The sequence below is a fragment of the Phacochoerus africanus genome, chromosome 15 (genome assembly GCF_016906955.1).
Source record: "Phacochoerus africanus isolate WHEZ1 chromosome 15, ROS_Pafr_v1, whole genome shotgun sequence".
In the NCBI taxonomy this organism is placed as follows: Eukaryota; Metazoa; Chordata; class Mammalia; order Artiodactyla; family Suidae; genus Phacochoerus; species Phacochoerus africanus.
The window spans coordinates 48,426,399-48,443,595 of NC_062558.1; the positions used below are offsets into that span (position 1 = coordinate 48,426,399).

At 52.2% G+C, this 17,197-nt stretch overlaps 1 protein-coding gene across 4 annotated transcripts in view; it reads right to left on the reverse strand.

Moving 5' to 3' along the window:
• PISD (phosphatidylserine decarboxylase) overlaps positions 1-17,197 on the reverse strand; it is a 38,993-nt gene that overhangs the window by 2,782 nt on the left and 19,014 nt on the right. The window contains exons 1-4 of one of the 4 annotated variants that reach the window (XM_047762177.1): positions 6,071-6,722; positions 3,325-3,521; positions 1,581-1,746; positions 90-326 (exon numbers count right to left, since the gene is read on the reverse strand). In XM_047762177.1, coding sequence (XP_047618133.1) covers positions 90-326; positions 1,581-1,746; positions 3,325-3,374 — 453 coding nt within the window. In that variant the 5' untranslated portion in view covers positions 3,375-3,521; positions 6,071-6,722. Of the gene's footprint in view, positions 1-89; positions 327-1,580; positions 1,747-3,324; positions 3,522-6,070; positions 6,723-17,197 lie in introns of those variants that run through there. The other 3 variants (XM_047762179.1, XM_047762175.1, XM_047762176.1) reach the window with 3 other exon arrangements.

Sequence of the window (17,197 nt, forward strand, 5' to 3'; positions counted from 1 at the left end):
ACAGGGAAAGAGGACAGAGGGCAGGGCCGCCTACCTGGCCACCCGTTCCCAAGGGCACAGTTGAGAACCACGGCGGGTGCAGGCCTCACCACACTGTGCAGGCCGCAGACGGGCCGGGCCTGCGGCTTGAGCTTGCGCCGGAAGAACTCGCTGAGGTTGCGGTAGTGGTGCAGGTCCTCCACGGCGGCCTCCTTCATGTTCACCCCGAAGGTCCAAATGTACAGGCTATAGACGGGCCTGCGCAGCCAGTGCGGCAGCTCCACTTGGTTGAGGCGGCCCCAGGCCCGCGACAGCAAGCGCGTGGGCACCGACTTGTACAGGGCCACCTGCAGGCCACAGGCAGTTGAGTGGGTCACACCAGGCTCACCCTCACCTATCAGCTGACCACCCCCCCCACCCGCCTCCACCACCGCAGGCGCCACTTCCCACCCCACAAGGACTTCGTGATGTGGTTGTTTTCTCATCAGGAACCAGACCAAGCCTCCAAATCTCTCCCAGATAGGATGAGCTGGGGCTGGGACACAGTGACTCACAACTCAGGTGTGTCAGCCATTGCACAGTTCCCACAGCAGCTGCCCCGGGCCTCGGGGGAGACCACTCGGGGTTGGGGGACGGATCTGACACCAGCACAACCAGACCCACACAGAAGGTAGTGGCCCTGGGCATTCAACACCCCCCTCCCCGGGGGGCCAGCAACTCCTGGGAGAGGCACCAGCACCCGGTGCTCAGAGGGCCTGTACCCGACAGGCAAGAGCTCCTCCAGGAAACAGAGGAGGGGTCGGCCTCTTCAGCCACACTGGGGCCAGACAACCTGGAAGAGCAGCCTCTTAAACCTTAGGTGCCACTGCCATTGTGGGATCTGCCTTCTAACTGGTGGCTGCTGCTTGCTGAACACGACCAACACACCCAGTCCCCAAGGTGTGAAAGCAATTCCATCCAACTTTAAATACCTGTAGGTACTGAGTTAGCAGTTTGGGTGATCCTAGCTGATGCCTGTCTACGAGTGGCCCAGGGTGCCAGTGCCCCTTAGGTGCCCTTGAGCTTTCAAGCCCTTGCAACACCCACCTGGGCTATCCAAGGGCCTGAGAATAGGGCTTTCTCTATGGGGTCAGCCTGCCCAAGAGCCAGGCACAGCCAGGCCGCTCCCTCGCCCAGTCCGGCCTAGGGCTCCTGGGTTCCTCAAAGGCACCCTCACCCCAAGGGGCCAGGCAGGCTCCAGCCTCCCTGAGCCGCCCTCTAACATCAGATATGAACTTGGATTCTTCTCAAATTACCTATGAGCTCTTTTAGGCTAAATACAGGAAATCAGCCAGACATCATTTTCTGAATGCCCAATGTGGATTCTTTCCAGAAGCAGAGCCCCCATGGCACACATGCAGGCAGAGGGCAGGCAGTGGACAGCAGGCCGCTTAGTCACCTTTCTGCAGCCCACACAGCCACTGACAAGCCCACCTCAACCAACTCATCTTCCATCCAGACCCTGCCCAAGGGCTGAGCCACAGCACCACCTCTCATCTCTCATCTCCATCACCTGGGCCCCAACCTAAGGCCTGCCCAAGGCCAGCAACCTGCACACTTACCCTGCTCACAGGCTTCCATCCCACCCGGCTGAGTGGCCTAAGGGCGCCAAAGGGCAGGAGGTAGTAGAGGACTGTCAGGGGCCAGGAGCGCAGTTTCAGGGCGGGTTTGGACATGCAGCTCAGCTGTCCCAGCCTCCGCCTCAGGGCCAGCTGGGGAAAGTACAACCTGCAGGGCACATGTCCACATACGGCTGGGTCAGCAGAGGACCAGGAGCCCCACTGTATCCACCCACCCCACCCTTAGCAATCTCGCCTCTCCATGGAGTCAGGTGGCACCAGCCAGCCCTTCATCCCAACCCCATTCGAGTTGGGGGCTTGGCTGCCTCTGGTCAGCAGACTCACTTCCCCGTCTCTCTACATGCCTGTCCACTGAGACACAGGAGGTGAGGCCAGGCCTAGCTCCTGGCACATCTCCGAGCAGTTTCTGAAGCTGGCAGGGGCCCCAGCACGGACCTTTGAGGCTAAGCTCACTGGAAAGACAGTGCACAGCCTGCTTCTCGGCCCCCCATCTGCCTGAGGCCAGCACTGCTCACAAGGGCTCTGATCTTCCCCAGCTCCTTGAGGCACAGGATCTGGGGAAATCTCTTTATGGCTCTAGGCCTCTTACTTCCTCATCTGATAAATTAAGGGATCGGGCCTGACATGTTCACAAAGGAAAACACACATGAATGTATACAAGTGTGTGTGCATACAGACGCGCGCGCACACACACCAGCTGCTGCTCCACCAGACCCGTGGTCTTTTTACATCAGGTCAGAGGTTGGTGGGGGGAAGCTCCCCGCCAGCCCTCAGGCCACCTCCCAGGTTTGCTGGGACCACACACCTGACCTAGGCCCCTCCTTTTAGTAAAGGCAGATGGGTTTTCCCCGACCCCACCAGCCCAAATTTGAGGCCTTCAGCACAGGCTTGGCCTAGAGGGAGTTGTAGCCTGGAATGAGCCTTTCCACTCAACAATGGACTCCTGAGGCATAACAATGAAGTCCAAGCTACCTTGCCACATGCCTAGGACCTAGAAAGTGCTCCTGAGGCCCAAGTGTGACCATCAGGAGGCCACACTGACACTCACTCTAAGAAAGTCCCCAGCCCTCAGTTTCCTCATCCGCAAAAACACTATATTCAACTGGAAAATAAGGCTCCCATCTGTGCCTGTGTGCTCCCAGAGCAGCTGTCCTCTGGCCCCAGTTGCTCAACAAACCAAGGAACAAAGAGGCATCTCAGTTGATATTAAAAGCAGAAAAAAAAATGGAGAATGGAGTCTGCCACGGGGCCCTGCAGCTCAATGGTGGCACGGGAAGGTGCAGCATCTGCACTGCTCATCAGGTCCCTGCGTCCCTTCTCTCTCCCGCTGCTCCCCACCCCCACCACAGAGTTTCAAAAAGGTCAGGGAAGCGGGTAGGGCCCAAGTGAAGCCCGACACATCATCACTCTCCCCTGGGGCTCCCCCCACTCGCCCTGCCCTCTGCAGAAGAGGGAGGACCAGTTTCAGAGAAGCTGAGCCCTGAGCAGGGCAGCGGGGCAGCACAGACACTAGGCTACAAGCCCCCCCACCCACCCCAGTACCTGAAGCGGGCTCTGCGGCTCAGGGTCCCGGGGCCAGGCCCCTCCAGCCGTGGGGGCTGGTCCCCTGGCCCCCTGCTGCCGCTGCCACCTCCACCACGGGGCCGTTGGACATGAACCCTGACCTTCCGGAGGTCAAGGCGGGGCACAGCGGGTTAGGACCCAGCCGTGGCCGGCAGCATCTCACCATTTCGCAGCGCGGAGCTCAGGTCCTCGCCGCGCCTCAGACTGACACATGGTGGGCGGCGCAGGGAGGCGGCGCCAGGCTCACTCTCTTTGTCTCTCCTCCTTCCTCCCTTCCCCCAGAGGAGCTCCTGCTGTCACCGCTCCTCTGCTTGGCCTCCCAGGCACAGTTGGTCCGAGGGCTCAGGTGAGAGATCAGGGCTGTTGCAGAGACAGACGCTGGTCACACACCTGCTCAGGCAGCCCCATCCCCCGCCTGCCCTTTTGCACTCATGGCAGGAAGGGGATGGGGTGCTTCCAGGCCCCTGGAGGACAAGCAGGAATCTGAGCCCTGTGCTCCAGGCAGGTGCCCAGCGTCGGCCTGTCTGCGACCAGGCGGCCCCTCCCTTGCCAGGACCTGACCCATTTTCCTTTCAGGTAGCAAAACAGCATCTGAGGGATGAGAGCCAGGAAAGGCAGGAGACACTTGGCAGGAAGATCCTGGGGTCCGGCCTGCTCAGCCCTCTCCTCGCACCTTGCCTGTTCAGGACAGGAGGACTTCAGGGACTTCAGGGAAACTGGCCATCTGCCCTCCCACCTCTCTGGGTGAAACAGCACTTTGGCCACAGCCACTCGGCTTCCTTTGCACCTCCACAAGGCCCAGTGCCCGCAGATAAATCCCCCACCTGGCACAGCCCCAATCCCGTGTCCTGAAGCCATCTTTAGATGAAGATAATGCAGGTCCCTACGAGCGGGGAAAGAGCAAGAGGCCTCAATTCGGACATGACACAACCTGCAAAGGCTGAGTCTAATGCCCCAAGAAACCCACTTCAGCCAAGGAGAGGCCAGCCTGGCACCTGCCCTGGGTGTGCATGGCTGAGGGGCCAACTAAGGTTTGGATGTTATCATGGATTTCCATCCCTGCTGAGGCCCAGCCCACCTCAGATCAGGACCCCAAGGCAAGCTCATCTCCCCAGGCCACCTACGTCGCTGAGTGGCAGGTAAGTGGCAGAAGGGGGCCCACCCAGGCCTCCTGCTTCAGGGCTAGGCCCAAGGCCCCTGCTGAGGTTTAGCTAGGTCCCATCGTACCGCCCACCTGAGCATAGCCCCGCCCACCTTGTGAGCACAACCCTGTCCCACTCTCCAGGGAAACCCCACCCAGTCTGGTGATGGGTGATATGCAGTGGAGGGTAAGCCTGGTGCTGAGCTCCAGATGAGACTTTGGAAACTCCAAAAAGTTTGGGCTACATGCACATCCAGGGTTCACAGTTGGGGCTAGTAAGGCTTCCTCCTGCCAGTTTTCCTCGCTGTCCTATGGGTGGGATGGTGACAACTGCGCATGCAGTCAAGAAAGGCATGTTCAGGAGCCCACACACAAACCTTGCCTGGCCCAAAATCTCAGGTTCCCACGTGTGCCTCTGCATTTCACTCTGCATTTCATTCTACCCCAGGGCCTCCAGTGCAGTGGCCTGGCCAGGCCAGACAGCCCACCAGGGCAGAGCAGGCCCTCGCCCCCTTTCACAGTGGAGGAGACAGCAGTGGGTAGGGAGCAACTCAAGGAGCTACTATTCTGGAGAGACTCCAGCAACTGCCATGAGGGTCCAGGCAGGAAGTCCTCACACTCGAGTCCTGTCTTGGTCACCACTCTATCTCTTCTTCTAAAACGGAACACTGAGACCACGATGTTAAGCTTCTTCCAAATTACCATTGGATTTGGGTCCCAAAAGTTTCCCAGGAAGCAGATAATTCAGTTGTCCCTCAGAAAATGGGCCAGTACTTGCAGGACAGTGGGAAGGGGGTCCCAAGAGGTCACCCTTTCTCAATACGCAAGGGCAGAGCCATTTCCTCAGCCAACAGAGCTCCCAGCATCCCCATCTCAGAGCCCCACTTGCCCTCTGTGCCTGCGATGGCCTCTGGAGGCCAACCCAGAGCCTTCTCCCTCTCTGGTTCCCTGGGTGCAACTTATGGGGCTCAGGCTTGGATGAGGAGCCTGCAAGGAGGGTGCCCTGAGGTACAGACACATTCCCTCTCCCCCGAGAGTCTCAAGGACACTCTGTGGAGGCAAGTTTGGAGCTGTGACCAGTAGGACTTTAAAGTCATTACCTGGCCTAAGGGCCAGCCATGTGGAACATGAGAACTCAGAGTGGCTTTGGTGGGAGACAAGAACAATCTGGTTACTCGATCCTGGGGGTCCTCCCCCAACCCTCAGCCTGAGAGCTGGAAAAGGCCTTGCAAGTCACAGGCGCTCTCTGGGTCTCAGTTTCCTCATCTTCTGGAAATGCGAAGGGTCCTTCCTCTTGCTCACCCAAAACTCTGCTCAGAAACTTCACGCCTCTCTCTCACCCAAGAGCTTAGTGCAGATATGGTTTCCGACACCTTCCGTCCCCCTCAAAACCCATGCTCTGGGAGGGCAGAAGTTTGCTACCACTGGGAAGATGGAAGGAACAGGGCAGGGGCAGCAGTTCTGAGAGGAGCCGAAACCAAAGGAGCAGCAACAGAACAGGAAGCGATGGCACAATAGGACCATGTTAGGGGGCACCACTGTCAGGACAGGCTGCTCTGGGGGTTCACATGTGAGCAGTACTGCAACATCCCCGCCCACCCCTCACCGTCCAGGATGAAAGCCTTGCAGTCCTGCACATGTGCAGCCCTCAAAAACACAAGAATGTGCTCCCACTCCCTGAGTAGAAAGCTCAATGGGTGCCAGCTACCTGGCCTGAAGCCTTGACTGAAACCCCCAGTGTCCCCAAATCCAGACACCCAGGCCTTACTTGCTGGGCACACTCCCACTCTGTAGGGCAGGGCTGCCAGGCATCTGTATCCTGGTGGGACCACGAATCATTCCTCCCCCAAGTTTCAGGGCTAGAAGCAGACAAAATGTCAGAAATAGAGAACCAGGAAAATGGATTCTCCCCGGCAAAACGGGTGAGCCATCTTGGGGAAGCCTTGGGTGAGAGAAGAAGCAGCAAAGACCAGGATCCAGAGGTGCCTCTTTCAAGGGTGGGAGAGGTGGGGACAGAACTTGGCAGGGGTCCTTCTTAAATTCCTCCAAGGAAAGGAACCTTCTCTGGGGCAATCCTTGGCACTGGTGGGGAATGGGGTTCTGTCACACCCTCCCCCCCCTCGGGAGGTACCAGGTGACAATCAGCACGTATGGGTCCCACTGAGGTACTATGCTGCTCTCCCTCCTCCGGCGCCCACCCCAGGCCCCTCGGACAGGAAATGGGCCTGGAGCTCTGGGCGCAGGACACAGAGCTGCTGGCAAGGCCAGCATTTCCCTTTTCTGAGCGTGGGGCGAGGAGATGCTACAGGATGCGGAGGAAGTGAGCTCATCGGGCCGGCCCCATGACCCATCGTGTGGGGCCCGGGAAGCCACAGCTCGACCGGGGCTGTGGGGCGGGCTCCTCCGTCCCTAAGAAGTAACAGGAGACCCGTACCCCGGGACCCGGACGGCCTCCAGGATCCTTTAGCAGGTCTTCCAGCTGCGCGGGGCAAGGAGGCTCACTCACCGGCAGGTAGTCCGCGGCTCGGCTCAGCTTCCGCGCCGCCTGCTGCCTACTCGGTTTCCGACTCGACTCGCAGGGAGGTGCCGCTCCGCGGAAGCCGGGCTGCGGGCGGCAAGCGAGGGCTCGGGCTCCAGCCACTCAGGCCCGCTCGGGGGCGGGGGCAGGAGGCCTGCCACCAAGCTCGTCAGCCGTGCCCCGCCCCTCAGCACGGGGTCCCTTTAAGGGGAGGGGCGAGGCAAGGGGAACGGCGGGAACATGCAACCGGCTGCCGGGGTCACAGGGTTTCCCGGGGCCATCTCCACGGGCTGGGGACTGGGTAGCCGGACCCCACTCCCACGCGCCCCTCCAGCCCACGCGAGGGCCTCCATGTGCTGCTGACTACACCGAGGGCCAGCTGCTCGAGACAGCAAAAAGCCACCTCCAGCCACCTTTTCTACCCCCCCCACCAGCTGCACAGCAGGTGTCTAAGCCCTCGCTCCTCCCCACACTCCACACAGAACATGAGGCTGCTCCCTATTCCGCCCCCTCTGCTCCAGGAAGTCATACCAGACACAAAAAATCCCCCAGTGCAGAACAGCAAAGAAGACCCAGTGGGCAAGGTCCAGACCCGCCCTGCACGCAGGCTTCCTCTCTGGGATCAAAACCTGTGGGGTGATTCTCGACTTATCTTTCTACCCCGTTAGGTGATAGGGCTCTGGCCTGTGGGGTAAGAACCCCACCCTCATGCCCACCAGAAGCACTCAGTCAACACGAATGGAATGAACCAACTTAACACTTTTTAGGGGAGGGGTAGGATCTGGCCAGGAAAACCACCACTACTCAACCCCAAAAAGGATGTGGAATCCAGGGCCCTGATTTGTTGAACAAAGGTACAACCTCAGTTTCTTCTGACCACTGGGAATTTAGTTTCTAGAGCAACATTAGAACAGGGAAGAGAGCCTACAGGGCTTGTGACGAGATGGGCAGCTGAGCCAAGGAAGCCTGAGAGAGGACAAAGTGGCATGCAGACACAGCCCCACATACCCGACGCCTCATCAAGATCCAGCCCAACCAACTGTTCAACCTGGGACACCACAGGGGGGAAAGGGGGAGAAGATGGGTAGGGTCCTACCTCATGGACTTCCATGGCATTCAACACCTACAATGCGCCAGTAGGAACACGGAGGCAGCAGGGTGCACAGGGCTGACAAATACCTTACCCACTTCAGTCTCCTTACCCTGGCCTGCAGCATTCTCAGCTCCCAGTGAGACTTCAGACCCCTTCTCACCTCAGAGCTCCAACCAAACACCTCATGAGAGGGGATAAAGGGATTGAAAGCACAGGAAGATGCTGACACAGAATCCTAGCAACACTAGATTCAAGAACCAGAAATCTGGGAAGACCATTCTGACTTCCCCCAAGGCTGCAGTGCATCCAGAACAGACCCAGCCCATGTTATACCTCAGGGGAAAAACGAGTCTATGGATCTAAAGCTCAGATTCTCATTTGCTGAGCAGCCTCTGGAGTGCTGATGCTCTCCACTGTAAAATGACCAACGGGCCATTCCATGCCTATCAGAACTCCTCAGTAACCTCTTAAAGCCTCTCCGGCTGATTGGTGCTTAGCAAACTCATAAATCAGCCCATGGGCATGCCTTGAGACTAGCTCTCACCACCTTCTAACCTGTCCTCCACCATATATTTCTCAGTAGGGAAATGCTTTTTGGATTCCAGACCATACTTTACAGGATTTCTGGGGAAAACAAAAAACCATTTGGCAGGTTTATTTCCAACCTCAAATAAAGACTCTCTGGGCAGCCAGCCACACTCCGTCCTCCCATTTGATTTGGACTCCCCTAAGCGGGAGTGCCCCCTAGTGCTACTGCAAGGCTCTGCAGGCCCCAGGTCACCTGGCCCCCAGCACCTGTGGACAGGCCTCTCCCCTCAGGGCAATCCACTGCCGCTCCCTGCAGTGTGAACTCCATGTCCCACTGTGCCAGGGGTTGGAAGGTAGCAGCGGGACAGGGTGGCAGGTGCTCCCTACTAGTTTGCATTCCCTGGGGGGCGGCAGCTGAGGCCCCTTGAGGAAGACAGGTGATGGCTGGAATGAAGAGCCAGGTTATCAGCCTCACAGAAGCCTGAGCAAGGAGCCCAGAAGAGCAAGAAGCACCCTCAGGTGATTTTTTAATCCAAAGGCTTCTTACAGGCCTGCCAAATTCTCCCTTTGCATTTGTCAATGTTTCTGAGCTGCCTGGGACTTTTTCCAGGCAGCGAGGAGGTTGCAGCAAGACAGGAAGACAAAGTGCTCGAAGTGGAATAAGCCTCTGGCCCTGAGCCCTCCGCTGTGCTCCCAAGTGGTCCAGACACAGAGCAGCCCCTGGGCTGGCAGACCCCGGGGAGAGGAAAGGCTGGAGTAGCTGCTGGAGGAGTAGCTGCTGCCATTCCTGGCAGGTACCTTGAAGGAAGGCCCTGAGATGTCCTCCTACCCCAGAATGAGCCTAGGATTCTCTGAGGGCAGAGCTGGGCAGGTGGGAGGGTCTACTGCCCGCCAACTGACTGACTGCCGATTTTAAGAACTGTAATTGTTTTCTCAACACCTGTTGGGTAAGAAGTAAAATAGAACTTATTGAATCTCTACCCCCTGCCACATGGGACTAAGTATTTACACATACATCATTCTCATTTCACAACTTCATGAGGGATTTGGCAGCAGCATGTTTACAGAGGGGAACAATAAAGCTATAATAATTACAGGAAGTTTAAAAACATGTAAATGTGTTCAACACTGTCCAGGGTCGTGGACCATGGAGCAGAGAAGGATGCTGAGTACAGGCCCATGGATGGGCGACATGGGCAATAACAGTGATGGAACAGGCTGATATGGTTTTACTCCTTTCCATGGCTGGAAGGCTGCACCATACATTTAAAAAAATACTAAACTGAGGCCAGAAACAAGGAAGCGGTGCTAAGGTAGGTAGGGCTCCTGCCTGGGGCCTGCTGTCCACACTGCTGCTTCTCAAACCCGACCTCGCCCAGGCCCACGGCAGGGCCCAGACAAGTGTTCCTCAGTCAGGTCAGGTACAGAATGAAGTGTTCCAGGGTGAAGTTTCATAATGTCTGCAATGTACTTACAAACGGCTCAGAGAAAAAGTACATATATACAGAAGACAAAGCAGATATGCTAAAAGAGTAACCACCTGGTCAGTCAAGTGGTGCTGTGTGTAGGTAACTCTTTTCTCAACTTTTCTTCTCTGTTCAAAAGTGTTCACGATAAAAAAAAAAAAAAAAAAAAAAGGAAGACTTTAAGTTACAGAAAAACTTCTAAATTCTACTGCTGGGGAGAAAAAAACCAGACAGAATTCTCCACCATGTGTCTCCTGCTCTGAAGTGAGGAGGACAGGTAGGCCCACTCTTGGGGTGCCCCTACCCCCTACTGCTGCTTCACAGGGGAAACGCAGGACCAAACCCCTCACTCACTTCTGTCTGCTTGGCAGCCCTTAGGCCTGATGGGACAGGCCAGCCACCACTCATAATACCTCTGCAGCCTTAGGCACCACCTCCTCAGAGTCAGCTCCAAGGCTGGCAAAAGGAGGACACAGCCCATGTCTTCCCCAAGGGGACCCTTCCACAGGCCAGCTTCCCCACTACCTGTACCTCTCTCTTCAGGTCCAGTCAAGGCAGAAAGGACACCTTGGAGAAGCCAGAGAGTGAAGGCAATCTGCCACCAGAGGCCACTCTGCGTGGAACAGGAAACCTCGAGGTCAGCACACCTGTGCACCCCCACACCTGCCATCAGATGTCACCTGCCGACCCTGGGCTTACGGTTACCACACACCTGCCACCCCTCTCATTAATAAGCACTTATGAAGGTTTGTTCCTCCTTTTTGACTTACGGGACAGAAGGAACGACATATCTGAAGTCATAGCTGCCACACGAGTGCAGACTATGCGACTCTGGGCACACCTGGTAGCTGTCCATCCAAGCCAGCACTCCGCAGAGGCCCTACATCAACTGCCCCCTCCCCAAGGTGCAATGCCAGGCCCGGGCAGCCCCAGTGAACTGCTCTGACCATGAAGTCAGAGCTTTTTCAGGAAGGCCATCATGAGTTCCTGAAGAGACTTGCAGAAGTGTCTCCTCTGCTCCCAGCCCCTGGCTCCCACTCTGAGGGCTGGAGGAGTGTGGGTTCCTTGCTCTATGCCATTTGGAGGAAAAGTAAAATTTACAAACGCTCCGAGTCAATATAAACGGAGAATAAATATGCGAAAAATGCTGAAGTGGATTCACATTTACAGGAAGCAAATGACAAACTGTGTTAAGGGATGAGTCTCAATGTCCCTATTTCCTCCATAGCTCTCAGTAAGAGCTACTCCACCCTCCATCTGCTCAAGGCAAAAAATCACCAGTCCCTCTCCAGTTCTCTTCCCCTTTCCCATCCAATCCACCAGTGCATCCTCTCTCCCCCTCCAAACACGCAGAATCGAATGTGGAATCTAAAAAAATACAACAAACTGGGAGTTCCTACTGTGGCTCAGTGGGTGAAGGACCCAACACTGTCTGAGGATGCAGGCTCAATCCCATTATGGTTCAATGGGTTAAGGATTTGGTGTTGCCATAAGCTGTGGTGTAGGTCACAGATGCGGCTCGGATCCAGTGATGCCATGGCTGTGGTGTAGGCTGGCAGCTGCAACTCCAATTAGACCCCTAGCCTGGGAACTTCCATATGCCGCAGGTGTGGTCATGAAAAAAAAAAAAGACTATTTTGTAAAACACAGGAAATATAGCCAATCGTTTATAAACAGTATAACCTTTAAAAATTGTGAATCTCTATGTTGTACACCCACAACATATAGTATTGTACACCAACTATACTCTAATTAAAACACACACATCCAGAATCGAATCCCTCCTCCCCACCTCCACCACTCCCACCCTGATCAAAGCCACCACCTTCTCCTGCTGGGATCCTGTCAGAGCCTCTCAGCAGCCTCCTAATGTGTGTGCAGAGCAGCTAGGACTATTCCATCAGAACCCACAGCACTCAGCCCTCCCCTCATTCAGGAGACAGGCTGAACTGGTGCCATGGGGTCCTCGCGCCCTCCTACCTTTCTGCCCTCTGCGCCTCCAGCCACAGGGGCCCTCTGTTCTCCCTCAACAGAGACAAGCATTCTCTGTCTCTCTCAAGCCTCTGCCTGGACCACTCCCCCCTCCCCTCAGATGCCACTCAGCCCACATGGTGCTGAGCAGGGCCTTCTTTCCTCCCCTGCCTGCCTCGGACCCAGCCGACTCTGCCCCAGCCCATGACTCTGCCCTTTACCTAAGTTTTTGCCATGGCATTTTAACCACTCAACATGCCCATGTGTCTGTTTGTTTCTTATGTGTCTCACCCGCTAATAAGGGAAGCTCCCTGAGGACAGGAACTCTGGTTCTATTCACTAGTGGATCCCCAGCATCCCAGCATGGCCTGGCATATGGAAGAAGCTCAAAGGTTTGTTGAATGAAGGAATGAATTCAAGAAGAGAGGAATCACAGCAAAATGGGTGGAACTAGAGACTCTCATACTAAGTGAAGTCAGAAAGAGAAAGCCAAATACCATATGATATCACTTATATATGGAATCTAATATAAGACACAAAAGAACCCATCTACAGAAAAGACAAACTCATGGCTTGGAGAACACACTTGCGATTGCCAAGGGGGAGGCGGAGGGAATAGAATGGACAGGGAGCCTGGGGTTAGTGGATGCAAACTATTGCATTTGGAGTAGATAAGCAACGAGATCCCTCACAGACTTTGAAAAACTTATGGTTTCCAAATGAGACAGGCTGGGGGGTGGGGGGATGCACTGAGGGTTTGGGAGGGAGATGCTGTAAAAATTTGGTTGTGATGATTGTTGTACACCTATAAATGTAATAAAATTCATTAATTAAAAAAAGGAGTTCCCGTCGTGGCGTAGTGGTTAACGAATCCGACTAGGAACCATGAGGTTGCGGGTTCGGTCCCTGCCCTTGCTCAGTGGGTTAACGATCCGGCGTTGCCGTGAGCTGTGGTGTAGGTTGCAGACGCGGCTTGGATCCCATGTTGCTGTGGCTCTGGCGTAGGCCGGTGGCTACAGCTCCGATTCAACCCCTAGCCTGGGAACCTCCATATGCCGCAGGAGCGGCCCAAGAAATAGCAAAAAGACAAAAATAAATAAATAAATAAATAAAATTTAAAAAATTTAAAAAATAAAAAAAAAATGAGGTCCTGCTGTATAGCCCAGGGAACTATATTCAATCACTTGTGATAGAACAAGATGGAGGATAACGTGAGAAAAAGAATGTATGTGTGTGTGTGCGCGTATGAATGACTGGGTCACTTCGCTGTATAGCAGAAATGGACAGAAAACTGTAAATCAACTATAACAGAAAAAAATTAAAATCTTAAAAATAAAATAGAGAGGAATCATGTTCATCTATGAGAACTGTTTTGCGAATATCCAATGTGGTTCCTGTACCAAATAATGCCAACCACAAACTGGTACAATAGGTTTAGACGCCAAAGGCAAAGCACAAACTACACAGATGTCCAGACCCTTTCAGACAGCAATTCCGCAACCAGGCATTCAGCCTGAGGATACGGTCCATGTGCAAAGATGTCCTCTACAGTATCATTCATGACAGTAAAGACCACTTGCAAAATCAACTATGATAGTAGAGCCACTTAAAGTGTGTACTTTCCTGAAGTCTTAACAGAATCATCATAGATAGCAATATATACAAGGTTAAAAAAGGCAAGATACAAAACAGGAATAGCTGACTCTTGTATAACACAGCCTTGAACTGTGCAGGTCCATTTATAGGTGGAATTTTATTTCAATAAATACATACTACATAGAACCCGCAACCTCAGAGTTCCTCGTCAGATTCGTTTTCCGCTGTGCCACGATGGGAACTCCTGTATATCCATTTTAAAACAGAGACACTGGAGTTCCCATTGTGGCTCAGTGGTTAACGAACCCAACTAATATCCATGAGGACTCGGGTTCGAGCCCTGGCCTTACTCAGTGAGTTAAGGATCTGGCATTGCCGTGAGCTCTGGTGTAGATTGCAGATCCTGAGTTGCTGTGGCTGTGGTATAGGCTAGTGGCTACAGCTTCAATAGGACCCCTAGCCTGGGAACCTCTATATGCTGTGGGTGCGGCCCTAAAAATACAAAATAAAATAAAACAAGCAGAGACAGACAGGAAATGAACGCATAAAAAAATAACGCCCACTATTATGCAACCAGTCATCTGGTGAGAAGGGGTGGGAATTATGATTGTCCTCCTAGTTTTTTCAACATTCTGTCCAAGTGTTATATGACCTCTGTCTTTTCTTTTTTTTTTTTTTTGCCTTTTCTAGGGCTGCTTCCCACAGCATATAGAGGTTCCCAGGCTAGGGGTCGAATTGGAGCTGTAGCCACTGGCCTACGCCAGAGCCACAGCAATGCAGGATTTGAGCCGTGTCTGCAACCTACACCACAGCTCATGGCAATGCCAGATCCTTAACTCACTGAGCGAGGCCAGGGATCAAACCCTCAACCTCATAGTTCCTAGTTGGATTCATTAACCACTGTGCCACGTTGGGAACTCCTCAATGGACAGATCTTCTACATGAAAAATCAATAAAGCAACAGAGATCTTAAATAACATAATAGAAAAGTTAGACATAATTGATATTTTCAGGACACATCAAAAAACCCAGAATATACATTCTTTTTAAGTGCACATGGAACATTCTCTAGGACTGACCACATACTAGGGCACAAAACTAACCTCAACACATTCAAGAATACAGAAATATATTTCAAGCATCTTCTCTGAGCACGATGGCATGAAACTAGAAATCAACCACACTAGAAATAAGAGGGAAAAAAAAAAAAAAAAAGAACTGCATGGAGACTAAACATCATGCTATTAAAAAAACAATAGGTCAGTGAGGAAATTAAGGAGTTCCTGTCGTGGCTCAGTGGTTAACTAATCCAACTAGGAACCATGAGGTTGCAGGTCAATCCTTGGCCTTGCTGACTGGGTTGAGGATCCGGTGTGAGCTGTGGTGTAGGTTGCAGATGCGGCTCAGATCCTGTGTTGCTGTAGCTCTGGCGTAGGCTGGCGGCTATGGCTGTGATTAGACCCCTAGCCTGGGAACCTCCATGTGTGGCGGGCGTGGCTCCAGAAAAGACAAAAAGACAAAAAAAAAAGGAAATTAAAATATACCTTGAGGAGTTCCCACTGTGGCACAATGGGATCAGCAGTGTCTTAAGAGCACTGGGACACAGGTTCAATCCCTGGCCCATCACAGTGATTTAAAAATCTGACATTGCTGTAGCTGCAGCTCCTTAGGCTATAGGGTGGACAGGGTAACCTGCAGGGTAGCCCCCGCCCCCCCAAAAAAAGAATCTGACTGCAGTGGCTCAGGTTGCTATGGAGGTATGGATTCAATCCCTGGCTCAGTGCAGTGGGTTAAAGGATCTGGCATTGCTGCAGCTGTGACACAGGTTGCAGCTATGGCTCAGATTCAATCCCTAGCCTGGGAATTTCCATATGCCACAGGTACAGGCATAAAATTAAACAGTAACAATAACAACAACTACAACAACAACAATAAAAAACTTGAGACAAACAACAATGAAAACACAACCAAACAAAATCTATGGGATGGCACAAAAGCAGTTCTTAGAGGGAAGTTCATAGCAATACAGGCCTTCCTTAAAAAACAAGGAAAAGGTCAAATCAACAAACTAACCTACAACCTAAAAAAATAATAAAAGGAAGAACAAACAAAACCTAAGTCATCAGAAGGAAGGAAATAATAAAGATCAAAGGGGAAATAAATAAAATAGAGATTAAAAAAACAACAGAAGGAGTTCTCACTGTGGCACAACAGGATTGGCAGCATCTCTGCAGTGCCAGTACACAGGTTTGATCTCCAGTCCGGCAGAGTGGGTTAAAAGGATCTGGCATTGCTGCAGCTGCAGAGTAGGCCACAACTGTGGCTTGGATCTGAGCCCTGGCCTGGGAACTCCATGTGCTTCAGGGCATCCAAAAAGGGGGCGGGGGGAGCAATAGAAAAAAGTCAATAAAACCAAGAGCTGGTTCTTTGAAAGGGTAAAACAAACTTGGCAAACCTCTGGCCAGGCTCACCAAGAAGAAAAGAGAGATAACCCAAATAAACAAAATAAAAAATTCAAAAGGAGAAATCTCAATGGATACTGCAGAAATACAAAACACTGTAATTCCACACCAACAAATTTGAAAACCTAGAAGAAATGGACAACTTTCTAGAAATATAAAGCCCACCAACACTGAATCAAGAAGAAATAGATCATCTGAACAGACAGATCACTAGAAGTGAAACTGAATACATTAAAAAAAAAAATCCCTAGAAATGAAAGTTCAGGACCAGATGTCTTCACAGGTGAATTCTACCAAACATACAAAGAACTTTTACACTCAGCCCTCTTAAACTCTTCCAAAAGAATGAAGAAGGAATGGAGTTCCCGTCATGGTTCAGTGGTTAACAAATCCAACTAGGAACCATGAGGTTGTGGGTTCGATCCCTGGCCTCACTCAGTGGGTTAAGGATCCGGCGTTTCCATGAGCTGTGGTGTAGGTTGCAGATGCGGCTTGGATCCCGCATTGCTGTGTCTCTGGCATAGGCTGGTGGCTACAGCTCTGATTCGACCCCTAGCCTGGGAACTTCCATATGCTGTGGGAAGCAGCCCTAGAAAAGGCAAAAAAAAAAAAAAAAATGAAGAAGGAACACTCCCAAAGGCATTCCTTGAAGCTACCATCACCCTTAAAGCAAAACCAGACAAAGATACTACTGAAAAAGAAAATCACAGGCCAGTAACTCTGATTAAAAGAGATACAAAAATTCCCAACAAAATTTTAGCAAACCAAATTCAACAACACATAAAAAACATCATACACAATGACCAAGTGGGATTCACCGCAAGTATAGAGGATGGTTCAATATATGAAAATCAATGTAATATGTCACATTAACAAAAGTAAAAAACCACATTATCATCTTAACTAGATGCAGAAAAAACATCCAACAAAATTCAACATCCATTTGATTCAAGATCAAAACTCTTATCAAAGTGGGTACAGATGGAACATACCTTAACATAATCAAAGCCATTTATGATAAACCCATAGCCAATATAATACTCAACAGAGAAAAGCTGAAAGCCTTCCTGCTAAAATCTAGAACAAGACAAGGATGCCCACTCTCAACACTTTCATTCAACAAAGTATTGCAAGTCCTGGCCATAGAAATCAGACAAGAGAAAGAAATAAAAGGTATCAAAATTGGAAGGGAAGAGATAGAACTGTCACTACATATAGATGACATGATACAAGATATAGAAAACCCTAAAGACTCCACACA